Raw genomic sequence first — 27,686 nt, forward strand, 5'->3', positions numbered from 1 at the left:
CCCCCCCGCCGTCTGCTGGGCAAGGCTCTTGCTGGTGGTCACAGACCCAGAAGGCTTTGGTCTCCTTCAGCCCGGACTAGATGCGGACAGTGTTGATCCTCAGCGGCTGGACGTTCTTGCCATTAGCGTGGCTCTGGCCAGGGCTGAAGTAGGAGCAGAGCTTGCCAGGGAACTTCTCTCGGAAGGTGTAGAGCCAGGACATGTCGTCGGCATTGTAGAAGATGAGGAGGCCCTGGTCATAGTCCAGGAAGACACCCACCTTGTCGAGCTTGTCACGGACGTTGAGCCGCGTCCAGGGCTCCGTGCACGCGCTGTACTGATTGCCATCGTGCATCACGATGCAGTAGAAGCCGCGGCTCGGCTGGATCTGGATGCTGCCCTTGCGGCTCGCAGCCTCGTGGGCCAACCCAATCACCCACTGTGTCTTCTCTGCCACCACCACCTCCCAGTAGTGGACGCCACTACTGAAGGCCTCGGAGCCCAGCACCGACACCTCCACGTCGAAACGCTTCGGTGAGTCCTGCAGGGGTTGTGGGTGCAGGTTTCCGTAGGCCACGATGGTGCAGTCATCCGACAGGATCAGGCGCTGGTGGGCAGTGCCTGGGTCCAGGGTCAGGGCCGCTGGCACTAGGTGGGAGAGAGAAGGGGAGGATGGGAAGATCAGTGGAGAGAAGGCTGTAGGTCCGCTGTGTAGTGCCCACTTGAGGAGAGGGTCCTGGTTGGTCTCCAGGAGGCTACTGACCTACTGTGTCACAAGATAAATGAACATAAACTTGCCCCCTTGTCTGTAGCTGCCTCCTCTACAAAAAACGGAACACCTGGCCGCAGAGGAGTGGCTGATAAGGTCAGAGTGATTCCCAGGGCAAAGCACGGAGTGACTCCAGAAGGGAGTTTCAGAGCTGGGAAGGAGCAGATTAGCCAGGTGATACTGCCCCCTAGAGGGCGATCTGAAAACGTTTGCCGCTTGTCTCCAAGACTGGCGGGATGGAGGGTGGCTAAGCGAGCTGGGGACAGGCTGGCCTCACGAGGGATGATTCACCCCACCACTGAACTCCAGACATCCTGCCAGACATCCAAGTGGTAGAGAAATCTTTCTATGCGGGTCTGGAAGTACAACCTACCTTGGCAATATGTATCAACGTGAAACCGATCCTGTGATTTTTTATAACACATTGAGGGTTTTGGAAGGCAATGACCGAACTGAGGGAGGCTACACTTTATCATTGTTTGTGTAGGACTCGGGCTGATTTGCTCAGTACATCTCTAAGGATGACACCGTGGGCACAGACAACCGTCTGGATGGTGCTTCAGTTACACTGTGAGCACTGGTTGCTTGGTTGTGCTTTCCAGGGTGATTCAAAATATTTAATGATGGGCTGGGGATATGGTTCAGTTGGCAAAGTCCCTGCCTGGCATGCACAAAGCCCCAGGTTTGATCCCCAGCACCTCATAAAACTGGCCATGGTGATATGTGCCTGTAATTGCAACCCTCTGGAGATGGAGGCAGGAGGACCGTAAATCCTAGGTCATCTTACACTACACGGTGAGTTCGAGGCCAGGCTGTACTGCAACCGGTGCTGGCTTCAAGGAAGTTTAACTACAAATCACCTTCTATTTTTCCTTTATACTACGGTCAGTTGTTACATATGTATGTATACATTATCATATATATAAAATTAAAAGATCATATGTATGAGCTGAGATTTTAAAATTTATTTGTTATTATTAAAAATAGATAATATGTCCCAAAATGTTGGAAATCTCTAATCCTACCAACTTTTCCATTTGACAGACAGGAAAATCAAGACCCTCGGGAGCAGGTCAAAATATGCTGGCAGAGCGGAGACTATTCAAGGCCACCTGGTACCTGGCCACAGCCCACCTCTTTGTTCAGGCCTAAACCCTTACTCAGCTGTCCCCTGCCCCCTACATCCTCTCTGCCATGGAGATCAGCCCCCCCCCCCCCCNGCCCCATTCGAAGGCCTGTCCTCTGGGAGCCTTCCCACTGGAGGATTCAGCTGGTTTCTCCCTAGGCCTCTGGGACTCCTGTTCTCTCTGCTGCTCTCCTATACAGGGAACGGCCTTCTGGGCTCCTATCTCACCCAACTTTGCACCCAGAGGCCAAGGCCTGTGTTGCAGCGAACCCTGTCTTCCGGGAGAGTTGAATGCCCAGCACCGAGCCTGGCACGGCGGGCAGGCTTTTGGACACACAAACACACTCACTCCTGTCTGACAGTGTCCCTCGTGCAGGCTGGGTCACCTGGCTCTGAGCTGGCCATACCGGCTCAGCAGGTCTGATAGGACAGTCTCTTGAACTCCACAAGACCTCTGTTTATTGATAACCCCCCAAGGAGCGGAGGAAACCTGGGACCGGCACTTCTCAGTGAATGAATATTTCCAGGCCAGGGTAAGACAGAAGGGAGAGAGCAGGATGGAACGACGGAATACTGCTACAGTTCCTCTGGGCCAAGGACTTTCCCGGGCTCCCTGACTCTTTCCTATCAGCTGGAGCAGGGACACGATGGCTCTCCACTGTTACCTCCCATTCAGCGCCCCTGTAGGACGCAGATACACAGAGGAATAAGACACTCCCATGCTTGTGACTGTCCCGCTAGGCAGTCACGGCTGTTCCCAGCATCATGCACCCATAACAGGCTGACCTGCATGGAACTGCTTCCATGAGCCTGATCATAGTAACTTCACTTCCGTACCTCACACCTCTCTCTTGACGTCAGAATGCAGAGAGCTGTGGGCATAGACGGGCCCGTGGAACAATCCTTTGTCCGGGGACATAAAACGGAGAGGAGGTGCTAATGGGCCCACAGGTGAACTTTTGCCTGTATTCTGTCAGTAAGAACGAGAAAGTTCCTGCCCTGTGTGGTGTGAAGAGTTCTCGCAGTGAGAGGGAGGCTGGAAGGAGGTGTGAGTGCGTGTGTGAGGACCTAATCAGCTACAGATGTGTTGCTGATACTACAGGCAGTGGGACACGCTGGGAGTGGAGTCCCAGGGAAAACATCAGCCTTTGGGAATGCAGATTCCCACATGCCAGATGCCTAGGAGGTAAGGAGGTCAGCAAAAGGGAGACCCCAAGGCTCAAGAGATAGTTAAGGGGATACCAGCAGGCAGCATGAAGATTCGCTGACTCTCAGGTCTGTGTAGGCTTTGGGGCCACCTCTGGAGCCCCTGGCAGCACCCTCCGTGAGGCCGGCAGGAACAGGGGCCTTCAGTCCAGAGAGCGGTCAGGGACCCTGAGGGGCACTCTGGTGTGGCAGTTCCCCTTTCGCCCCTCCCAAGCAGCCTGTACCCTCAGGGTGGTGATGAGACCCAGAGAGACCCAGTGAAGCCAAAGCCTTTCTCCAGGCTCTGCTTGGAGGTCAGAGTTCACGCCTAACTGTGACGCTCTTCTTTATAGACAAAGGCTGGCTCCGCTCCGCTCCACTATGTGTTCTGAGTTTCTGAAACCACTCTAAGACCTTGGGTCAAAAGGCACCCAGGAAGGGTCACAGACTTCCGGACTCCATGAAAACGTTTCCTGTTCCTCCTCAACCATCACCCAAGCAGTAGAGAAAGGCCTCCCAGATGCCCAGCCCGGCACACTGCCCAGCAGTCGGAAGCCCGGGTCTCTTTGTTCTCGGGTACAGTCAGGGTCTCATGAGACAGTAAGTATGCCTGCATTTTTTTTCCCTCTCCAAGTCAGGCCTTAAAAAACAGAAGTCTAGCCCAAGTCTCATAGCTCCTCAGGCCCTCAGTGCCCTCTCCTGCGTTCACAGAGTCTGCACAGAACAGGCACCGCTCCAGAGAGTCACAGTAGTCCCAGGGTCTCGATGACTGTAGCCATTTTTCAGAAGAGCAAACTGAGGCTCTCTGAAGTAAGCGTCTTACTTAGGTTCTACTTGGGGTGAAAGGGGAATTGGAGCGTGAGCTGGGTCTTTTTACATGGTGTCCTTCCATCATCTGGCCCCAGAAAATCTGACCAGCAAGGTGGGGCAAGTGTCTGATTCATAATAAATAGTACAGCATGCTTACTAAGTTACGGGACCGTCTTCACACAGAAATTAGTCCTCTTTGTTATCTATCCTGGGCAACCACCAGGACCACCTCTGAGGTGTAGGCAAGGCAGCTCAGCTGCAGCGGGGAGGGGGGAGGTGGCTTTGCCTTGGGGTCACACAGTGGGGCAGAGAACATTCTGGGTCTCCACATGATTAGATCCAGATGAGTAGCGACTGGGGGAGAGGCCAGGCGAGGCAGCGGAGGCTGAGGAGGGAGAGGAGTGTCCGGTGTCCTTGGGACAATGGGCTGCCTGGCTCGCTGGGGACGTTTGCGTGATAGGGCTGAGTTGGCAGAGGGATGGTGGGCAGAGGGCTGGGGGCAGGGCAGGCGGCTGAAGGTGATGAAGTGTGGAAGCTCCGGAGTAGGGGAGCGACAGGTGTTAGATGGGGTTCTCAGATGACCCAATGGGAAGCTTAGGCTGTAAAGGAGGGGCAGGCAGGAAGCCACTAGAAGCCACAGTCAGGTCCCTGGGGAAAAGCAGCCCTCCCATCTGGACATAAAAGGTCTGGTACTCACAGAGAAGCCAGAGTGACTTCATAGATCCTGCAGACAAAGGAGGGGCCCAGCCAACCAGGTCACTGCTGTCTAAAGTCCCAGGGGCCTTTGCTCAGGGCAGAGTGCTCAGGTCACACACCTGCCCCCTCAGTCCCTTTGCAGGTAGTGTTCTCAGGGTCTGCGGTCTCAATCGAGACAACTGTGCTTCCAAAAGATGTCTGACCACAGCCGGAGACACTTTGGGTTGCTCTAAGGGAGGGGAGGGGACAGTGGCACCTAGTAAGCTAGATCTAGAGGCTGCGGAGGCTGCCAGTCTCCTGTGGTGGATGGGACAGGGCCTTCAGCAAGGCCTTGTGGGTCAGCGGCACAGAGGCCGAGACACCCTGCCTGACCATTCGCTCACTTGTCATGGAGGCGAAAAGGGACATTGCCATCTCCGTTATTCCGAGGACATAATGGGACTAGAGGAAGAAGGGGGATGTCTAAGGACCTACAGCCAGTCCCTTTAATTTACTGAGTACCTGGTATATACACTAGGCACTATTCTAGAAGTAAACTGGAGTCTAACATCTGTTCTTTTATTCCTGCATCCACAAACACTGACTGCTGGCTGCAGGGGATTAACTGAACCCAGCCTCTGGCCCCTTAGAGCTCAGAGTCCAGAGAGAGGGAACGAGAGTCGCCTCAGCTGTTATCGGGCACTGTGATCTGAAAAGGCCACGGTTACCTGAGGAAACCCAGGAAGGCATTTCGGCTGAGGTGTTTAAGGCGAAGCTACGAAAAGGGGGTGAATTTTGGCCATCGAATACGAAAGCATTTGATGGTGCCAAGGCCTCCAGGCAAAATGCGCAGAGGAGGGAGAATCTGGCTCGTGCACAGCCTGACGATGGCTCAGGGCAGCTTGAGTGTGATGTCTTAGAGGGTTCTGACTGACTGGGTGAGGCTCTTGTGGCAGGGATGAGGCAGGTGGCAGCTGAGGCAGCAAGTTTCTAGACCACCCCCTTGAGGGGTCCCAGGGGAGGAAAGAAAAAGAGCCTGGGGTTCTTGTCTGTCTCTAGGTACCCTGGTTCATCCACACATGGCCCAGTGTGAAAGTCCTTCAGAGGCTGGCAGCACACTCCCGGGAGGCAGCTGAGTTTGCTAGAAAGCCTTCCCTTCTCCCAACATTGTTGCTTTTGTTCATTAGACCCCCTCTTCAACTCTAAGACGGCAGGAATGACACATTAGATGAGGCCTGTCATCTGAAGGGGAGCCCCAGTTCCGTGCCCCAGCATCCATACCCTGGGTGATTGTACCAGGGACCTCTCCATCACTGCGGGGGTTCAACTGAGGACATTCTGGAGTGACCCGTGCTCTCCAGTATCCAAGGCAAACCTGAGCTTCTCCTGGCTGCATCTGTTGCTTCTGATGGACTGACCCTCCTTCCCTGCCCACACACTTTGCCCCCCAACTCCCCTCACCCCGCCCCGCCCCCACCCCTAGGTTTCCATGATGTGAAAATCTCATGCCAGAGCCTCATCCCACTAGACTGCCAAGGTTAGGCCATTTGTCTGTCTCCCTTGACTCTTGAAACTGAGGGACCGTCACTGTTTGGAGAATGAAATAGCGAATCCATCCAGGTGGATGGACTCTGACTCCTGTGTCAGGACAGGGAACAGCTGTGCCTCCACTTGGGGAACAGGCACAGTAATAGAACCTGCTGTAGAGGGCTTTCTGGGGGCTCGAGGGCTCGGCCTAGGCTCTGGGGCACAGTGGACGATCCATCCAATCGCTCTGGCTCCGAGCCTCTAATTCTGCATGTGTGACGTGTGGATGACTGTGGCAAGTTCCTCCAGGAGTGGAGTGGGTCACCGTGATACAAAGCACTTAAACCAGAACAGAACACCCGCAGGCACTCTGCCCACTTCCTGCTCTGCCACCTGCCACACCTGGCCCAGGTGGCAATGCACACTTCTCCCTGTCGCCTCACCTGGGTGGATGTCCTGGAAAAGAGACTTCCAGATGGTGTACTGCAGAGGGCCCGTGTACTTGGAGGTGGGGAAGTCTTCGTACGTCAGGTTGGTTTCGTGGATCTTCCCCTTGAGCCTGGAAGGACAGCAGGAGAGAAGACTTCATGGAGCCCGGTACTCACCTCCAGGGTGTATTGATATTTTATTTATTTAAATAAAGCTTGCCTGAAGATCAGAGTGCAAAGCTAGCCACACTAGTCAGTCATATAGGTCAGGCAATGGTGGCACACACCTTTAATCCCAGCAGCCACACTAGTTAGCCAGTGAGGCCGGGTGGTGGTGTTTTATGCCTTTAATACCAGCACTAGAGACGGACAGGAGACAGGAGCTCAGGGTCTCAGTCTGCAGTCACACTGAGGACAGGATCGCCCAGCCTTGGTAGAGATAAGGACTCTCTAGTGGTTGGCTTCTTTGCTTTTTCTGATCTTCAGCTTGAACCCCAACATCTGACTCTGGGTTTTTATTATTCGTGCTGCGCCAGAGTGAGATCATGAGTGAGATGTCTGTCGTACCGAGACGCAAGTGCCTGCTTCTGCCTTTCGAGGCCTGTTGAGGGGATCTCATGGAGTAATGTGCCGGAAATGCTTAGCTCAGGGGCTCGTTCATGGCCAACATCAAGCACATGAAATCAGTGGTGAGTGTTGAGCTCCAGCTAGCCAGTACTAAGTGGTGCCCTGAAGAGCAGCTTTCAGAGGCCTGAGCTTGAACCCTGGCTTTACACCAGCCCAAGTAGCCTTGGCCATTGATCAACTGATCTGACTTCTCTGAGCTTCAGCTTCTATACTTGTGAAATGAGCATTGTAAGCTCCCTGCAGAGGGCTCAGGGGTTACATTAATGGAATGTCTCTACAGACCGGCACACAGTATTCGTGTTATTGTTGACAGGGACTGAAGAGATAGCTCAGCTGGTAAAGTGCCTGCCTTGCAAGCATGAAGGCCCGAGTTCGATTTCTAGAACCCATGTCAAAACCAAAGCAAGCATGGTGGTGCGCACTTGAAATCCCAGTGCTGGAGAGGCGGAGACAGGAGGATTCCCCGAGGGCTCACTGGCCAGCCAGTCACAGTCTGCTTGGAGAGCTCAGTTAGTGAGAGACCTCATCTCAGAAGCTCTGGCGGGGGCCGCAGACAGACAATAGTGCTTACTGCTCTTCAAGGGGACTTGAGTTTGTTCCCCAGCACCCATGGCTCACGACGGCCTATAACTCCACCTCCAGGGGATGCCACACTCTCTTCTGGTCTCCACAGGCACCTATACATTCAAACAGACACGCACATCCCCAAGGGGGACAACGCCCTGAAGATTGACAGCTGAGGTGGACATCTGGCGATCACAGACAGGAACACGCACACCCCATTTCCCCCAATACATAAAACACATGAGTGACACACAGCACAAAGCCGTGCTAAATGACTATAAACATCATTGAATATTGCTTATGCTGTTATAATATAGGTAGAACACACACACATATGTTGTTCTGAGATCAGACTTCCCTCTGTAGTGCAGGCTGGCCTCCAACCCAGGCTGGGGTGGTGGTGATGGTCTTCACATGAGGTGCAACTCCAGGCACAGAGGGAAAGCCAATCTACACGACAAACCTCCCGCTTTAACATCCCTAGTGTCGTGATTACAGGGGTCAGCGACCATGCCCGGCTCCATCAGAATATAGTATATACAGAGAAACATGGATATGGAAGGCTTTTAGCCTGGGCTCTGGCATACTTAGAGCAGATTTCTATCAACGATGATGAAACTACGATTGGATGATTTATCTGCGGACAGCCCCATCCACCTGACCCCTCACTGCCTCAGCTGGGTTGGGAGAGGCCGTCGGGGAAGACCGCAGCCAGGAGGCACTTACCTCTCAGACAGGGAGGCCACTCCAGCAAGGAAGGTGTGCCGGTCCGTCTCAGCCAGCCGCTCCTGCAGGATCTGGGCACCTTCTTGCACCTTGCGAAGTTGCTGGCTGTAGCGCTGGACCTTCTGCTCAATGTCGGTCAGCGTGCGGGCTGTGTCGGCCTCCAGTTCCTCCAGCATGGCTTTCTGCCGTTCCCGCAGTAGCCTGTGCAGCCGCTCAAAGGCCTCCCCGATGGTGGTCCGCAGGCTCTTGGTAGAGGACTGTTGGGGGGATAACCATCAGGGGTTATGGGAAAGTATAACCGGGACCCAGCGTGAATCTTACTGCGTCCAGGTGCCAATGAGGGGGGCAGCTTTGACACAAAGATGGGGAGGGGGCTTGCTCGGCAGGCCGTGTAGGACACACAGATAAGCAAGGCGATAAGATGGGACCTGCACAGGACAGAAGGGCTCGTAGTTCCGTGGGGACCCAGCAGGAGACTAATGGGGGGATACAGCGGAGCCAATGAGGCTGCAAAGGGCAGGAATGCATGGTACTGCCCGGATTCCTGGCACGAGGGAAGGAAGGAGGGGACAGCTATGTGGGGGATGCCTATGCGTGCAATGTGGGATTCAGTGCTCTGTATTTTGACCACTTCATCATCTATGGGAGTCAAAGGATGATGACAAAGGGGGTCATGCAGGTCAGAGACCTTCATGAACAAGCAGAGATTGGACAAATCTTAGTGCTTACTTGCCCATCTGGCTCCCCTAAGACTCTCACTGCAGGAACAAGGCCACTGCCAAAGGAGGTCTACACATACCCGGACCCTCTCCCTTCCCTGAGGCCCAAGAAGCCATAGAGGAGTGACTGGGGAAAGGTCCCAGCTCTGAGTCTCTAGCTGTGGTGGCCTCAGCTACCTGAACTCTGTGTACCTCAGTTTCCCCATCTGTGAGAGGGGTTACAAAAGTCACATTGCAGGGGTGTGGTGATGTTCATCGAATGAGGTGCAACTCCAGGCACCGAGGGGAAGCTGAGGCACATACAGCAAAGGGACGGTTTCTAACAGGCATGCCTACGGAGTCCACATGGAGAGGTGGCTTCAGAGTGGGCTCCAGGGATTGGGGAGCACTGGTTGTGCATGGCAGAGCGGGAGCAGGCAGAGGGGGTAGCCTGAGGAACGCTGACAGTCAGGCGACACAGGATGTGGCCGCACGTGGGGCCTGCCTCTACAATTTCACTTTGTGGGCCTCTGGCTGGCAGTTCATAGAGTCAGAGACCCCACTGTGTTCAGTGCCCGGGGCTCTGTGGGAGCTTCCACAAAGGCTCAATTAAGGCCTGTTCTCTCCTGTGGTGGCTGCTGGCCCTGCAGGAAGAATGGCTGGCAGCAGGCCAGCCTCCCCGCGCATGCCCACCCAACACGCTGGGAAGACAAAGAAGGAGTGGAGGCGAGGCTGGGGATGGAGGGAAAGGCTGCTGGGGCCTCCTGGAGCCCCTCACCCAGAGAGGGTGAGGCTGCTACCGCTGGAGGATGGGGTCCACGTCCCTGTATTCTTTAGAGAAGTCTTCCGGGGTCTCCAGGTTCCGGGGTTACCCTCTCTGGCTCCTGCTAAACTGTTCAACAGCGCTAGCCACCCAGTGGCTGCTTGGTTTGTCTCTATTTCTTCTGTTGTGCCTCTCCAAGCACTGGTGGGGGGGGGGGCTCCTCCCCAGAGGCTTTCTTTCTCCTTTCCAGGTGGTGGGCATGCCAAGGTTCTTATCTGCTGTCTCCTCCATAATATGTCTCTCTAGCTAGTGTGTGAGCCCTTCCTGGATAGGAATGGCCTGTTCCCTGTCCCCGTGCCCACCCCCAGGCCTGGAACAGGCTGGCGGTCAGGAGGGCTTCACTGATGAAGGGGAGAGGGAGGGAAGGAGGGGGGGCTTGCTTAAGATCACATCACAAAGTTGAGGGTCCTTTCCATTGTCCCCAGATAGAGAAACAGGATGAGAGAGGGGACCAGGAAGTGGCATGGCTGTGTGACAGCCCAGCGTGATGGCCCAGGAGTACTGTACTTGACCCTGTTGGGCCTTCCCAAAGTCTTGCTACTAAAACAAGTTATGGGGCCTCAGGCCTGCCTGTCAATCTCTCCCGGCTGAACTTTCCTCTGTTAGAAGTGGGATTGCACTTTCTCACTACCAAAGGTGCTTAGCTAACTAATTAATTAATATTAATGATGTGATGCTCACTCACTTGTCCCACAGCCCCCTACCATGGATCAGATGCTATGCTAAGTTTAGGGAGTCCTGCTCTCATGACTCTCCTTTCACCACGTGGGTCCCAGGGATTGAACTCACGCTGTCAGGCTTGGCAGCAAGCACCTCTATGTGCTGAACCATCTCCCTGACCCCACTCTTTCGAATCCTAAGGCAGAGCCATGCTGCGTTGCCCCTCGTTTCGGTTCCTCGGTGGGGAAGGCAGCCCAGCTCCCGCATTCCAAGACACACACGGGGTCTGGGGCAGCTGTGGCCCTTTCAGAAACAACCCTGCCAGGAACAGAGCATCTCAGAGCCTACCAAGGAAAACACAGGCGAGGAGGGAGAGCAGACAGGCCCCCAGGCAAGGCCATTGGAGGGCAGGCAGGCTGCGGCGGAGCCAGTCAGACACCAGGTGAAATACAGCCTCAAAACCTCCATCAGCATTTCTTATATAAATATACCCGTCCAGACAGGAAGCCAGGCTGGGGAAAGGGAGGGGAAGCGGGTCCCCCAGCAGCACACAGATGGACAGGAGAGGTGGGCAGGAGGTCAGTGGGGCGGGGGAGGAATGTGGGGGGAGAAGAGGGGTGAACAAGAGAAGCAAAGCTGTAGCAGAGAACAGCCCCTCAGATGCCGGCCCTCCAGAGAGGGTTCCATCTGTTTCTCCTCATGGGGGTGGTGTGGAGTCACCAGATAGACACAGAAGCTAAGGCTGGGAGCAGCACTGAGGTCGCAACCCCGCGGCTGGTTCTCATCTGTCACCCACCGAGGGGTCTCTGGAATGTCCTCCCAAGGAATGTATGTCACGACCCTCCCAAGACCACGCAGTGGATTGGTGGCCACCCTGGAACACAGATGTAAGCTACCAATGGCTTCCCCAGGCCAGGTAACCCCAAGGCTCTGCTCCAGCTACAGGGGCTTTTCATCTTGTAGAACTGGGTCAGCCCAAAGTCATTCCCTACAGTCCTTCTGTTGGTGAAGCTCTCCTCCCAGCCCTGAGTTCTGGATTGAACCGGCCAGAGTCCCCACTGTTTATTTAGATAGGGAGCCCAGGAATGTGATTGACGGTCAGTGCTAGGATTGGACTCAGTACTCCTTTCAAGTAGGGACAAAAGATTCCATCCTATCATGGTACCCAGAGACCAGAGAAGAGAATTTCGCCCTACTTTTCAGAATTGGAGTTAGGTGCCCCCACCCTCTCCAGACAAGGCCTTGCTGTGCAGCCTAGGCTGGCCTGAGACTCCATAGCCTCCAGGTGCAGCCTCCTCAGTGCTGGGATTAAAGGTGTGTCTCACGACACCTGGATTTAGAGTTCTTATTCCTATGCTTGCGTGCAAGAGGGGAGAGGACATGAGTCATGGCTTTGAGGGGACAAGCCACAGTGGGCTCCTGGGCAGTGGGCTTATTTATTTATTTATTTATTTATTTATTTATTTATTTATTGGATTTTTCGAGGCAGGGTTTCTCCGTAGCTTTTTGGTTCCTGCCCTGGAACTAGCTCTTGTAGACCAGGCTGGCCTCAAACTCACAGAGATCTGCCTGCCTCTGCCTCCCGAGTGCTGGGATTAAAGGTGTGCGCCACCACTGCCCGTAGTGGGCCTATTTAATAAGGGAAGAACAAAGAGACACTAAGTAGATCTTGTCAGCCCTTCCTGGTCCCACCCCAGTGCTTGTTGAAGTTGAAGAGAAACGGCCCTGCTCAGGCACCAAAGCCCTCTGTGACATTAGGGGTGGGTCCTACTCCCGTTTGCTCTCTCAGAGGCTCCACTTCTCCCACCCCACCTCTCTCCCACCACACTTAGGCAAGTGGAAGCCAGCTTTCCTCAGAGGGATGGAGGATGCACAGCCCCACTTCACCACTGCCCGCCCATTGTCCCCACCCTTGTCAGGCTCACCTTGGTCTCCGCCAGCTGTCGCTTGAGTAGCTGCAAGGCCTCCGTGTGCTCGCGCTCGCTGTCCTGCAGGGCCTGAAGCTGCTCCTTCAGTTCCCTCTGAAATACACACAGGGCCTGCATGGTGGAGCAGGCCACACCCAGCCAGGGCAGTCTTCGATGGCGGAGAGACCAGCTCTGTTGGTAGCTGGGGTCCATCCTGCCCTCGACCCCCAACCCCAATGCCCGCCTCCCACCATAGTTCGCTCATCAGATCCTGTTGCGTTTGCTTCCTAAACCCAAGAGAGAACACCCAGTCACTGCGCAATATCCTAGGCCTCTTCATTTTGAAACAGGATCTAATGCTATAGGCCAAGCCGGCCCAGAACTCTTTATGCAGCCCAGGTTGGCCTCCAACTTGCAGCAATCCTTCTGCCTTACCTTCTCAAGAGCTAGGGTTACAGCCATGAGTTACCAGGCCTTCCTCTCTAGTCCTCCTGATGTTGAGCAATCTCTTCATAGCCTCCCTCGCCCTGCGCCTCAGCTGCTGGCTGGCACCCGTGTGGCACTCTGATAGGGACCTAGCACTGCCCACAGAACAGACTCACCGCCTAAGTCTCTGCCCGCCGGGTTGGGCCCTGCTCTCAGCCTTGGCTGGTACTGAGTCACTGAGCCTTTCTGTAGCGCTACTGTACCCCCATTCTCAAGAGGAAAAAGCGTATGGAGAGGTCAAGAACCTGGCTCCAAACATACAGCCAGCACACACACAGGTCAGGGCCAGCATGGTGAGCCGGAGTCAACAAGCTTAAAGCCAGGTGACATATTTCTACAATGATGACATCTAAGAAGATCCACGGCAACAAATCCAGGCAGACATGATATCACCTCTCAAACTGAAAACAGGGCTGGGCACTGAAAACCGGAAGACACTCGTCACTAAAGTGCTCACCGTGCCGGCAGGAGGCCCTGAGTTTGATCTCCAGCCCTGAGGTACGAAGCTAGTTGTGGCAGCACATGCTTGTAACCCCGGCACTAGAAATGGGGCAAGGGGGGCCCTGGGGCTCACTGGCCGGCGAGCCCAACCTAGTCGGTGAGCCCTAAGGCCAACGAGAGATCTTTTTTGTTTTGTTTCGGTTTTTTGTTTGTTTGTTTTTTTTAAAGGTAGAAGGCTGGCGAGAAGGCTGAGCTGTGAAGAGAACCTGCTGTTCTCGTAGAGACACCAGGTTCAGTCCAAGCACCCACAAAGTGGCCTGCTTCAGTCTGTAACTTCAGTTTATAGGTTGAGATGTCCTCTTCTGGCCTCTGTGGCCACCACACAGGCATGTGGTACGCAGATATGCATGCAGGCAGACCCCTCATATACATAAAATAAACATTTAAAGAAATCTTAAGAAGAATAAGAACAAAGATAATTAAACTTTATTTCAAAGGTGGACTGCTGCTGAGGATTGACAGGATTGACCTCTGGCCTCCATGTGCACCTGCGCATGCGCGCGCACAACACACACACACACACACACACACTCACTCACATCCAAATGCCTCCTCCTTGGACCCAAACCAGGCTCAGTTTTGTGATTTTTTCCCTCTGTCTGGAGTTCCATTTGGCTCAATAGGATACTTGTGATGGCCTTGCTTAAAATATTGATAGTCTGTTCGTTATAGATTTTCTGGCATTAATTTTGTTTGAAAAAATATCGCACTGGGAATTATTCCTGTTGATCACTGAGGTATTTAGTACCCACCTCAACCTTGCAGCTCCCCCTCCCCGCCCCTCGCTTCCACAACTGTCTCCACCATCCTCCCTTCTTGCTCCCAGCCAGCCAAAATGGCTCCCCTCCATCATCCAGAGCGGGCTCAACACTTGGGACATGACTTTGGCGGTGGTGGTACAGAGGTAGAACCCCCAGCTGTGTGCACGCTAGGCCAACAGACCACAGCGGAGTCACAACTCTCCAGCCTTGGGACTTTGCACTCACTCTTTGCTCGGGCTTCGTAGCATTCACTTAGCTGGAGTCTTGTCTGACTGCCCCACAGACAGAGGCACCTCCCTTACACAACCCTGAGGTCTTAGGTCTTAGCTGTACCATTCCCTGACAGAAGGGACCATACTCAAAATAAATAAATAAATAAATAAATAAATAAATAAATAAATAAATAATAAAAAAAAGAGAAGGCACCGTACTCGTCAACAGCTTGCGTGTGTATTGCTTGCCTCCCTCACTGAGATAGGAATCCTGTGTAGATGGTTTGTTGTTATAGCTTCCTGTATTCTTAGTGCCCAGAGTGGTACTAGCACATGGTGGGGGGCCTGTTTATTTATCAAATAAACAAATCGGGGTGGAGGTGGGTGGTCCCCAACAGAGTCCAGCTGTCTGCACTTACGGAGCCTCTAGCCTCTGTACAGTAGGCGAGGGTCGTCCTTCCCATATTAGCCCTTGGGTTCTTCATGGTAGGTCCTTATCTCCCTCTGTGGTCTGCACCCAGGGGCTATCTGGTACTAGTTAGGGCCCCAGGAAGGGGCTCTGTGAGTGAATTTTCATAAAAACAGAGCCTGAACAATTCCCAGGGACCCCAGTCGACTTAGGCCATGTGATGTCAGACTGGTTGAGGTGCTTGTTCCTTTTTCCTTTTTTTTTCTTTTTCCTTTTGAGACAGGGTTTCTCTGTGTAGCCTTGGCTGTCCTGAAACTTTCTCCGTAGACCAGACTGGCCTCAAATTAAGAGATCTGTCTGCCTCTTCCTCCCAAGTGCTGGGATTAAAGGCGTGCACCACTACCACCATCCAGCTGGTTCCTACTTTTACCTCCCATCTTGTCAGAGCAGGAAGGATACTCAACAAACAACAGGTCCAACTTATCCCACAGCCTTAGCACTGACATGAGGAAACGGCCATGATATCACAGTAACTGAGGATTGGAGCACACAGAATGACCTCTGCTGCTACCGCTCCCTCATCTACCAAGAGTTTATTGAGCAGCTACAATGAAAAGGACACCGTTGAGGTCTGGAGACACAACAGAGAACAAGGCAGATGCAGTTTCCGCCCACAGGGTTCCTCCAGTCCAGTGAGCAAGACTGACCAGAAACAGGAAAAAAAAAAGGCAACCAGAGAGGGAAAAACCAACGCAGTCCACGCTCTGGAAAAGAAGGCAGAGATGCTGTGCCTGGGGAAGTACCACTCAGAGGAAGGCACACGGGCCTGAAGACAGCCACGGATAACAAGAGATGGGGTGACATGCTTGGTGACAGCAGAGGGCTTCAACAGATACGATGGCTGGAACGCCATCAGCCGTCTCGGTGTGAGGCGACTGTGACGACAGAAGTGAGGGAGAAATAACTGTGTTTCTCTCGGAGGACTGTGGGGACAGACACACAATCACCAGACCTGTTCCCTGAGAGAAAAAAGAAGGAAGGGCAGAGGGCAAGCAGGCTCTGATATTGTTGGCTAATGCCAATGGTGTCCATGCTTTCCACAGAGTGGGCCTCAGGTCACCCGTGTGAGGTGTTTGGACGAGCAGTAAGAGATGTGAGAAATCAGCCCTCAGGATCCATTCAATGTCCCCTGCACACCAGAGCCTGGAGCCCTCTCTGATGGATCTGCTTTTCATGAGAGAGAAATCCTGAACTATTTAGCAGCTGAGGGTCATTCCTAAGGCTCCCGGGCCCCCGAGGCCTCGACAGGCAGGCCTACTTCGCCACCGTGCAGAATGTGGCTTCCGGGGTCTAATCTAGTTGGGAATTTGTCCGGTCAAGAGGTAGACGTTTGGAGAAATGGCTAGTGCTGGATTCTCCCCAGTGGCGGTCGCCATAGGTCCTGTAAGGTCCTGGAAACCCCATCTGTCACATTGCTCGGAACGTCCTGGGAACGTGGACAAACTCCTCACTGGTTTTGAACCCAGGGTCTGAGGAACTGGCTTGCCCTTCTTCCTACATCCATCCAGGGGGCAGGGGAAGTGTTCCCTCCTCTACACTCCAAGGCCTCCCAGGACACCTACGGCACTGTCAGGGCTGGGGAAAGAGAAATGAGGGACAGGGAGCACTGTGGAGAGAGGCTAGGACAAAGTCACCACGGTGGATGCAGAGTAGTGTGAGGGACATCAGCCCTCCCTTTCCTTACTGAGGAGAGTTGGCTCTATGGGGTGAAGTGTACCCAGTGGTGCCCTCCCGGCCAGAAACCCACGACTCATCTCTGAACCTGACCAGTCGGCCCTCAGGCTTTCTGTGGAGTCTGGTCCTGTCGCCACACCCACAGCGCCTGGTTCCGCCTTCACTAGTTCTTTTCTGAATTCCCACCTTAGGACCCACCTCTATTCTGTGTCCGATGCCGCCCCCCCCCCCACAGTGGTGTCAGTGAACATGAAAAGGATTTCTTCGGTGTCTGGAAAGACACAAGGCCTGGGGGCAGCATTCAAGGCCCTCCACGCCAGCCCTGCCATCTCTAGTCAGCTCTTGGTCTATACCTGCCCCGTTCAGCATGACAGCCTTCAGCCTCATGCGGCCATTTACACAGCAGTGGGTGAAAATGAAATGGAGCGGAAAATTCAATTTCTTGACTGTCCTGGCCTCGTCTCATCTCAAGGGCTCAATAGCCACTTAGGGCTGGCAGGTATAGTACCAAGCAATACAGATGCAGAACTCGCCAGTGTTCCAGAAAGTTCTATTAGACAGCACTAAACACCATGCAGGGTTTGCCTCCTAGCCCTTGTGCGATGTGGCCTCTGTTCAGGGTGCTCATGTGACTCGGGGTCACCTGTCCCGAGAGCCCACCTCCCGAACTCTCCCTCTTCCGACATTCCTCTGTGTGCAGGGCCCATCCTCGTACTGTTGTAGCAAATGAATTCTTCTCCCTTTGAGATAGGGTCTCACTAAGGCCAGGCTGGCCTGGAACTCACTAAGCGGCAGAGGATGACCTTGGGCTTCTGATCCTCCTGCCGGTGTGAGACACCACACCCCCACTTATGTGGTGCTGGGGATTGAACCCAGAGTTTCATGCATACTAGGCAAGCACTCTATTAACTGAACCACATTCCCAAGTTCAACACACTGTATTCCGTGAGGTTACCTATCAGTCTCCTCCCCAGCTAGATCTTGGGCTCCTCAGGGTAGTGACCATGTCCTGAGCTGTTCTCACTCTCAGTACCTAGGACAGGGCCAGGCACGCCTACCTTCTGACTTCTGCAAGGTGAACCTGCTCAGAGACCAATATCATGGAAGGGTATGAGCTCCCCATGCGAGGATGGGAGAAGTCAGACATTGACATCAAAGAGAGAGAGAGAGAGAGAGAGAGAGAGAGAGAGAGAGAGAGAGAGAGAGAGAGAGAGAGGGGCCTAGGAGATCAGGGCAAGTAGCTCTGGGCCCAATATACAACCTTGGAGACAGTTAATCCAGGAAGCCCAAAGCCCGGAGCCCACATTGTGCATGCAGGAGGCAGACTGAGCTGGGTCACTTCGCACTTCACTGTCTTCTCCAGTTTCGGATCAGACAGATATGGTGAGAAAGCTGGCTCAGTCACCTGCTAGCTGTGTGTCCTCTGAGATGTCATCTAACCTCTCTGAGCCTCAAGGCCCTCACCTGCAAAGTGGGGATAAATCATAGGTCCTAGGGTGGGGACAGTGGAAGGAGGTAGTAGTAGGATGTATTTAGACCCTCAGGGCATATAAGCTGGCATTTTCAGGGTGACTGGGATGCTGTCCCTGTGTTCTATCTGAGGCTCCTGTCACTGCTTCATGTCTGTGTCCCATGCTGTGTCCAGGCGGCCCCTCCCTGCTTCCTGAGATGGCAAAGGCAGGAAGGGGTGGGAGGGACCATCTGCTCCAACCCTTGCCTTCGCCAGGACAGGGAAACAAATCTAAGGAAGGGACTGACTGGCCCATGGCCACACGGCTTGCCAGGGAAGACTAAGCCAAGAAACTCACTCGTAGTTGAGAGCCCAGTTAGCAAACAGGAAACTGTCCATAAACTCCTAAGCAACAGAGCAGCCACAGAGGAAGGACATGGTGCCAATCCAAGCCGTAGGGGGGCTTGGAACCACCGGAGCTGGAAGTAGGTGTGGTCTGAGTTTGAATTTCACAGGCATCTCATTACCCAGTATTCACAACAGTCTAGAAGATTCTATCATACAGAGAGAGGAACTAATGACCAGAGAGACGAGACCCCTAGTTTAGAGTCACAAAGCTATTAAGAGACAAAGGCAAGGTTCTGGCTGGTTCCAAAAGCATGTTCAAGACTGACCCTTGAGATCTCTACTCCTTTTATTCAACAGCAACACTTTGGAGTTTCTGGGCATGCCAAAATTCAGAGCACCCACTGGGCATCAGATTTGTGTGGCCACCCTAACCGTAGAGACATAGTCCCTAAACTCTGAATAGTCTGCAGCTCGTTGAAGAAGTGAATCTCAAATAGGAGAGAACTGTCAGGGAGAGCAGAGTTCACATGGGGGTCTGTCTGGGAGCCAACGGAACTGACGCCCCTTGGCCATGGCGGTGACACCTTCCTTTGTCTTGGGTTTCCAGCCTGTAAAGTGAGGCTGTAACAGTATCAGCCTCAGAGAGTTTCTGGGACCATTAAATAGCTCGGTTCCTGATGACACACCACACAGGGTGAGCCGTCGTGGCTGTGGACCCCGTTCTCCAGGTACGACACGGCCACGGCCAGCCGTATCCGCTCAAGACTGGGAGGTTAGCGTTCCCTCACAGAAGCGGGAGAGGGGTCACCGGACTCTCACTTGAGATTCCAGCCACCCAGCACCTCGTCGTGTTAACCCTGCCCCGGCTTTGGGAGCCTATAGGAGGTGGGAGATTAGCTGAAATCACAAAGCCATATGGGACTTGTCACCTAGGCTAGCGTGGGCTTTTCCCTAACATGGTTTGAGAGTCACCTATGCCTCTATAAGCAAGCTCTTACCCATTCTCCAGCAAGGAGCCCTAATGAACGCATCGGTTCACCAACCTGGGTGCAGTCATTCTCTGACTTGCTATTGCCCTCTCTTTTTTTTTTTTTTTTTTTTTTTTTTTTTTTTTTTTTTTTTTTTTTTTTTTTTTTNCTTTTTTTTTTTTTTTTTTTTTGGTTTTTTTGAGACAGGGTTTTTCTGTGGCTTTGGAGCCTGTCCTGGAACTAGCTCTGAAGACCAAGCTGGTCTCGAACTTAAACACCAAGAAAAGATATGCAATAGTCATCCGAAGAATGAGAGTAAAAGGACCTCGGAACAGAGAACTCTGGGGTCTGACTTCATTTCTGATGGGAGGGCAAAGAGGGCAGGTGACAGGGCTCCCCTGGCCATTCCAAGTGCTACGGACTGGTCACCTGATGTGTGCAGGGAGCAGCCACAGTCAGGCAGGTGACAGGTGGGTAGAGTCATAAACTGGAAAGGCTGGCTAGGGCCAGTTGGGCTGGTGTGGAGGCCTTGGACATCAGCTGGGGAGAGCTGGAGTCCTCAGGGCCCATCAGAGCAGAGCTAGCTCATGGCATGCTAGGGAAGGGGGGGCACTCTGTAGGACTACGTAAGCACACTGCTGTACATTTCTGTCAGCTGCCAGGCCCTGGGGCTCTCCATCTATTTGAAAAGATCAGTACAGAGGAAGTGATTATGGGAAAGACAGAGCCAGGGCTCAGAGGCCCAGACTCCTCTTATGAAGATGTCCCTCTTCCTGACCCCAGGGGAAAAAGATGCTGTAGAAGCCATCTTGACTCTGGCCTCAGGGACCCTTCTCATCTCCAAGGAGGCAACATCAGTTTGGAGACAGAGTCCTGGCATTGCACGACTCCTTTCCTATCCAGAATGACTTGCTTTCTTCTTCTTCCTCCTTTCCAGTCCCTCACCTGGCTGCTCCTGTTCCTCCTGGCATACACGAATTCTTCTCTGGCATCAAGCGCTTCCTGTGCCCTTTGGAGCTTCACAGTTCCTGGTAATACAGCTGCTCTCCTGTCCCAGGGCCTCCCACAGGTGGCCATGCACACTGTCCCGGGTGTATAATTGACAGGCTACACCGGTTTGCTTACACCTGTCCTTGGTCTCCCGGCATCTCCAGGATCAGCTTCTAACCCTTGAAGCATGCCCTCTACCCCCGCCCCTGTGCCACATCCACATCCAGGGCCCATCCTCAGCAAGTTAAGCCTCTTTCCATCCCTTAAGCCCTCCCCTAACAGCCACCCCACCCTCTGGTCCTGCTCATGACCCAAATTCAAGTTCCAATTGGCTCACTGTTGGGTGACCTAAGCACAGTTTCTGTGTCTCAGTTTCCCCCTTTGTAAAATGGGGCAATGGCTGTGAGCATTAAAAGAGAGAAGGAACCATGGCAAGGTTGATCGGGTAGCTTTGTCCTGGGTTCAACACAGGGCCAACCCTCAGCAGCCATATAGGTATGAGGCCAGGACAAAATATTAAAGTCAATCTTGAATCCAAGTTTGATTCCCATCTCCAAGTTTCCCATGCCCACCCTGTGTCCAGCAGAATTCAAGGTGGGGTGATGGAGGAGGGTCATCTTTCTATCTGTTGTTTCATTGGTTAAGCAATAAAGAAACTGCTTGGCCTCTGATAGGGTAGAATTTAGATAGGCGGAGTAAACAGAACAGAATGCTGGGAGAAAGAAGCTGAGTAAGAGTCGCCATGATTCTCCCACTCCAGACAGCCGCAGGTTAAGATCTTCCTTGGTAAGCCACTTCGTGGGCTACACAGATTATTAGAAATGGGTTAAGTCAATATGTAAGAGCTAGCCAATAAGAGGCTGGAACTAATGGGCCAGTATTTAAAAGAATACAGTTTCCGTGTAATTATTTCGGGTATAAAGCTAGCAGTGCTGGCGGCCAGGTGGCGGAACGTAGCCAGCCGCCCCTATTAAACAGTGGGGTGGTCAGCCAGACTGTGATCTCAGGCTGACTGGGTCTAGAGCTCTGGTAGGTCTATTTTCCTATCTGTAAAGTGGGGAGAGTGGGCCAGAGGGCGTCCGAAGCTCTTGTACTTTTGGTCACTCCCTGAGGAGCCAGTCGGAGGGCCAATGAAGAGGCTGTGCCTTCCAGCTCTTTTGCCTGCTGCAGGGAGGACTCAGGAGAGTCCCCAGTCTCCCAGCCCCAGGGAATGTCTGAAGAATGCTGCTGATTCTTGACCCTCTCTGGAGGTAGGGTCAGGAAGGGCTATGCCAAGGGACTGTGCGCACCGCACAGCACCAGGTATGCCCAAAACACCCAGTTCACTCTTCTCTTCATTTCTGTCACTGTTAATCTTGTCACCAGACAATTTTGTTCCAGAAAATGAACATTTTGGGGCCCCCCAACTTCAACTCTCAGCTCTACACGGTGACCTGTGCAGATGAACCAGGCTTCCTGGCTGTGCAGACACCTTCATGGAGAATCGTGCGGGCGCCACCAGCCTCGTGCGCATGCAGGCTAACACCGTGCTCTTTCTCAGGAAATGTGATGGGGGGGGGGGTCATTATCCCAGGACAGAAGTGCTCATCTGTCTGTCTCTCTGACCAGGGTACAAAATAAGTGCTTTTGTGACTGTCACCCTAGGGACAGACAGTGACTCTCTCTACATGGAAGGTGAACAGCCTTCCTCTGACTCTGACGTCTTAGATCACAAAGAGGAGAAGAAATCAGAGCAAAGATTTAAGCCCCACACCCTCAAGCCCACTCCTCCCTCCTGGGCTGACTTCTTGTCTCTCATCACTGTGCCCAGCTTGCCAGGCTCCCATCCAAGGCCCAGCCCTGTCGCCTTTGTTGGCGTGAGGCAAGCCTTAGGAAATGCTCCAGCGATCACATGAGGCCTGGGAAGGGACTCTCGGATGAATCGGATCCTCTCTCTGGGGGTCAGGAACCTGAGATGGCGAGGGAGCCAGATACTCTGCTCGATCAGGGTGACATCCCAGCCACCTGCCCTGTGCTGTCAGCTGGCACCAACAGACTGTGTCCCTAGTCTGGTCTTGTGCTAAGTGCTCTTGATGCAGAAACGGGCGGGGTGGGCAGGAGAAATTCTGGATGATGGATGGGCAGGCCAGGGAGTGGCCCTCAGGGGCAGCAGAGAGGTTGTATGTGGCCCATTTGGACTGGTCCCGAGTCCTGACCCTCACCATCACTTAGCTTGGCGAGGCTGCCTCCATTCGCAAAAGGAATAAATCACAGCGGAACCCACAGCAGGTGCTGGGAAGACCATGTGAGGCATTACAAACACAGCTGTGGGCAGCTCTTGGCTCATGAACCCCAAACTCTTGGGAGATGAGCTCCTCCTTCCCCTTTGCTCTGTGGTCCAGGAGCTCAGCAGTAGTGGGGAGGACATGCATGTGTATGTACCTCTCCCTCTCTCTCTCTCTCTCTCTCTCTCTCTCTCTCTCTCTCTCTCTCTCTCTCTTTCTCGCTCTCTCTCTAGGAGCTCATCAGTAGTAGGGGAGGGACATGCATGTGTATGTAACACACACACACACTTGGAGCTCATCATTAGTGGGGGGGACATGCATGTGCACCATGTACACACACACACACACACACGAAACTTGTGCACAACTCTACAGTAATTCTAGCTATGCTCACGCACAGGTAGGATGAGCCTTTTCTATCGTATTGTCCCACTTTTGGTGTAAATCTTATCACTAGAATAAAGACAGGCGTCTAAAGGCTATTCTTCCCGACTGTGCCAGCCACAGGTCTAGGCGCTTCAAGAACTGTTGACCCTTACAACAGCCTCCCTGGGAAGGTAATTGATGACATGTGGAGACTCAGATGACTGAGGTGACTTGCCTGAACTCATGCAGCATGCCAGGACGAACCCCCTGGAATCTAGGGTGCAGAACAGTTCTGGCTGGTAGGTCAAGGGGCCAGAAGTTCAGAGATAACAAGTCATTTTCCTAAAGTCACACAGCCAGCATGTGGCAGGCCCAGGGTGGAGCAGCTTGCGGATAAAGACAAAGCAATTAATCCTCCCGCTCTGTAGTCTCCAAGATTTAGAATAAAGGTAAGCGCTGCAGGCCAAATTCTGGGCAGGGGGTCTGGAGACCCCAGCTGTGAGAGCTTGGCCTCCTCTGTTTTCAAGACCTTGGGTAAGTCCCCTCCTCCCCCTCTACCAGCTCTCCATCTGCCAAGTGAGCTCAGCACCAGATGATCTCCCAGGCTTTGCCAGTTCCCTCATTCCCTGGGATAGGGGCCCCAGCACAGGGGCCACTAGCTGCTGGGGGAAGCAGACCTTGAAGAAGGAGGTTGCCCCATTCCCAGTGCAGCTATAGTCAGTGAGCCTGCTTTCCCAGTAGGCAGGAAAGGCAGATGGGGGTGGGGCGTGGTCTGAACCCCACCTCTCTGCACAGCCTCTCTTAGGGGAGGCAGGTTTCTCGGCCATCACCTGCCTAAATCCAAAGAGGACTTTAAGGCAAGTCTCTTTCTCAGGGGAGGGAGGTGAGGCTGAAGTTTAGCCAGAGGGAGGGATGGGAAGAAATACCGCTCCTCCCACCCTGGCTAGACACTTCAGAGAAGTGCTTTCCAGGGGAGCCTCAGCAAAGTGCAGGCAGGGAGGGAGGTGCTTATGTCCCGGTTAAGTGTCCCGAAGGATGGAGAACTCACTATTCCAAAACCAGCGGACTCTATTTTCTTTTTCTTTTCTCTTTTCAAGATGGTTTCTCTGTGTAGCCCTGGCTTTCCTGGAACTTACTCTGTAGATCAGGTTAGCCTAGAACTCACAAAGATCCACCTGCCTCTTTTCCCTGAGTGCTGGAATTAAAGGTTTGCACCATCACTGATTGCACTGTTTTGTTTTTGTTTTTAGTAAAAACATCTTCCTCTGAGTTCTCTAGTCCGGCCAGCTTAGACCAAGCTTAGTCATTCATTCATTTATCCACCATGTTTGTGGGGGGCAATAAACCTGCCAAGGAAAAGGCCATTGATACCTTGGGGAATTGTTTACTATTGGTATCCCAGAGCCAGGGAGGAGGATTCTGGGTTGAAATAGATCAGCTTGAAAAAAAGGATTCAAACAGGCTTGGGAATCACTTTATTAAATGGACTTAAGTGGACGTCTTCCCTTCAAAATGTCTCCAAGCCTTTAGTAGGCAAATGTGTAACTGAGAATCTCTACAGGGGAGAATATGGGAGATTTGCTATGTTATCCCAATAAAGCCGGTCTCGGTAGGAATGCTTCCTTTTAAAGCGTGCGCCTGAGGCTAGAGGGATGGATGGCTCAGTAGCTAAGAGCTCTTGCTCTTGCAGAGTGCCTGGGTTTGGTCCCCAGCACCCTCATGATGACTCATGACCATCTGTAGCTCCAGTTCCAGGGATCTGACACCTTTTTCTGGCCTCTTGGGTACCACACATGTGAATGGTGCACATACATACATGCAGACAAAATACTCATACACATAAAGTAAAATAATTAAAAATAAAGAAAAACCATACTTATTGATAGAGGACATGAAGGAAAATGTAGCTCTCAGTATGCGTATATATCTATATTTCTCTCTCTATGTGCATGTCTTCTATGCAAGTATATATGCATACATATATACATACATACATACATACACACACATACATGGAGCTTGAGGAAGGTTTTGCAGGGAAGGTATCTAAGTGGAATCTTGGGAGTTCTAAAGACACTGATGAGGGTCTGGCTGTCCTGTCAGTAACAACAGGGAGATTTTAAGGGAGATTAGCTGCAGTTGAAGGCTGTGTTCAATTGACTACTCCAAGATTTTCATGCCGATGACAGTCAATAGGGTCATCAAGAGGCCGTGGTCTGGTCCTAGTAGCCTGTCTTCACCTTCCCCAAACACCTTTGAGTCTAATTCCCCAAATCTTGAGTTTTCATTTCCTGGTTCCACTCTCTTAATTGGCCCCTTCTCTGGTCTAAACCCAAAACGGTTCTTGCCATATTTGAACTTGATTCTAACCTTAGAGCCTCACACACCTTGACCTAACCCTTGGCACCCAAATCTGCTCTCTGGGCAATTTGCTTAACCCACACCTGAATGGCACAACCGAGACCCGGTTTTCACTCGAGATCTCTACGAACACCTGGAGCAGCAAGCCGCACCCCACAATGCCCCAAACCTGCCACTGTGGCTGCATTTAGAATAACATATTTCTCAATTTCCCACCCCACGCTAACTGCGACAGTGGTCCTGTCCTAGCCCGGAAGAGCTGAAGTCTCTCATTCTGCCTCAGCCAGCAGCTGGTCCAGCTGTGACTACCTCTCTACCCATCGTTCCCACTCCACTCTCGACCTGTCTCAGTCCCAACCCAGATCTGTCGCAAGTCCATACGATAGTGATGCCCAAGGGCCACGCCCCCTTCCCCGCCCCTCGTTCCAACCACGCCGCTCTTGCATTAAGTCGGCCGGGGCCCTCGCCCCTAATGGAACCCTGACCCCACCCACGCCCCCGCCTGCCCGCCACGCACCTGCAACTCCTCGAAGGCGTCGTCGATGCCGGTGACCTGGTGCTGCTCGTGCAGCGCGGGCTCGTCACAGAAGAAGCAGAGCAGCGCGCGGTCCGTGAGGCAGAAGAGCTTGACCTTGTCATGCGCCTGGCAGGGTCGCGCGGCGCGGCGCGCGTTGAGGATGGCGTCCAGCGGGAAGGCGCTGTAGCGCTCCACGATGTTGGCCAGCTTGAGACTGGGCGCGAGCGCGGGCTCGGCGAACGTGCGCCGGCACTCCGGGCAGTCGCGGGCGCCCTGTGCCTCCTGCCGCACCCAGTGTTCGGTGATGCAGCGGCGGCAGAAGTAGTGCTCGCAGCCCAGGCTCACCGGGTCCTGGTAGATGCTCAGGCAGATGGAGCACAGCAGCTCGTCCTTCAGGCTGCACGCCATGGCGCCGGGGGCGGTGCGGAGCGGAGCCCGGGAGGCCGGCAGCCGGCGCGGCGCGATCGGGGGCGGCACCCGGGGACCAGGCCCTCGGGGGCACGGGCGACAGGCGCCGGGGAGCGCTGTCTGCGACGCGGGGGACACGGTGGCTCGGTGCCGAGTGGGGGCCACCCGGGATGCGAGCCCCGGAGCTCGGTTTCGAGGTACTAGGTGGCCACCAGCGATGGGCGCTGGAGGAGAGAGGCCGAGGGCGTCCCAAGGAAGGGGCTCCAAGCGAGGAGGATCTAGAGGACCAGACAGTCCCAAGGGATAGAGGCTGCGAGGAGGAGATCCCGAAGGGGGGCGGAGGCCACAGTGGGGCTGGAATCCTGGGACCCGGACAGCTTTGGAAGGGGGGCGAGCTGGGGATGGGGAATTCTGCGGGACAGAGCAGCCAGACCCAGCCGCACCGCGGCTTGGCCCGGCAGAGCAGAGGAGGGGTGCCGGCCCACTCAGCTGCCCAACCCTGGCCGCAGATCCCGGCCCCGCGCGGCCCCTTACCCGCACCAGCTCAGCGGCCACCGCTTCGGTCCAGCGCAGCCTCTCAACCCGGAACCAGCCGAGCCGAGCTGCCCGGCGCCCCGGCTCCCTCTCCGCCCCCGCGGGCGGGACCCGAGCCGCTCCGCCCCCGCGGCGGGCGGGGGAGGGGCGGGGCCTCCAAGCTCCAGATCCCGCCTGGCCTTCCCAGTGTTTCTGACCCCAAGGGACTTGAAAACCAGCTGTTTTTTTTTTTTCTTTCCGGGTCTGCACAGCTGTCAGGTTTGCTTAGGGTTCTGGCAGCAGGGGGCGAGAGGACAGCTAACGCAGAAAAAGTGAGCAGATAGCGCCTAAGCAGGGACCATTTCAATGGACGGTCAATTTTTGGATGATCAAGATTTGAGGAAAATAATACTGAGTATTAAGACAAGACGATGCTGTGTTGTCTGCATTATGATGTAAAGTTTGCATAGATTGTAGGTATAAAATTGGAGACTTGCCCTGTTGGCTTAGGCTAAGTTCAAAGCTGCCACACACCCTCGGGTCTATTTCCTCTTCGCTTTCTTAGGAACGCTTTTAGTAGAAGATTGTGGAGAGAATTCCGGCTAATGTATGGCCTCAAGGGTTCTTACCATTCATCAGATGTTTCTGCATTGCTGCATTTGTGTGTGTGTGTGTGTGTGTGTGTGTGTGTGTGTGTGTGTGTGTGTAGGTGGAGTAGAAGAGAAGGAAAAGGTATAATGGGAGATCTTGTTTTTTTTTGTGCCAGAAAGAGAGGAGGTAAGGGATTTCTAAGCAGGTGTGTATATGTGTGGGGGGGGGGGGGGGCAAACGGGGGGGGGGGGGGGGGGGGGGGGGGGGGGGGGGGGGGGGGGGGGGGGGGGGGGGGGAGAAGGG

General features: G+C 53.7%; 2 protein-coding genes across 3 annotated transcripts; one reads left to right on the top strand and one right to left on the bottom strand.

The window, feature by feature from the left end:
* On the bottom strand, positions 1-26,279 carry Trim62 (tripartite motif containing 62). 2 transcript variants are annotated; one of them, XM_050155355.1, is made up of 5 exons: positions 25,872-26,279; positions 12,523-12,618; positions 8,417-8,673; positions 6,515-6,630; positions 1-627 (listed from the first exon to the last, which is right to left on the bottom strand). In XM_050155355.1, the coding sequence occupies exons 1-5, from the start codon at positions 26,277-26,279 to the stop codon at positions 77-79; spliced, it is 1,428 nt and encodes a 475-aa protein (XP_050011312.1). In that variant the 3' UTR covers positions 1-76. The 2 variants fall into 2 exon arrangements, with proteins under 2 accessions (XP_050011312.1, XP_050011305.1); XM_050155348.1 differs by having other exon boundaries at positions 12,523-12,636.
* LOC126509087 (putative uncharacterized protein encoded by MAPKAPK5-AS1) lies at positions 26,278-27,009 on the top strand. Its single transcript, XM_050154741.1, has 2 exons — positions 26,278-26,476; positions 26,789-27,009. Exons 1-2 carry the CDS (start codon positions 26,278-26,280, stop codon positions 27,007-27,009), a joined length of 420 nt encoding a protein of 139 aa, XP_050010698.1.
* The last annotated feature ends 677 nt before the right edge of the window (positions 27,010-27,686 follow it).

The sequence above is a fragment of the Alexandromys fortis genome, unplaced genomic scaffold, assembly GCF_014885135.2.
Source record: "Alexandromys fortis isolate MF-2015 unplaced genomic scaffold, M_Fortis_MF-2015_v1.1 scaffold_26, whole genome shotgun sequence".
Classification (NCBI taxonomy): Eukaryota; Metazoa; Chordata; class Mammalia; order Rodentia; family Cricetidae; genus Alexandromys; species Alexandromys fortis.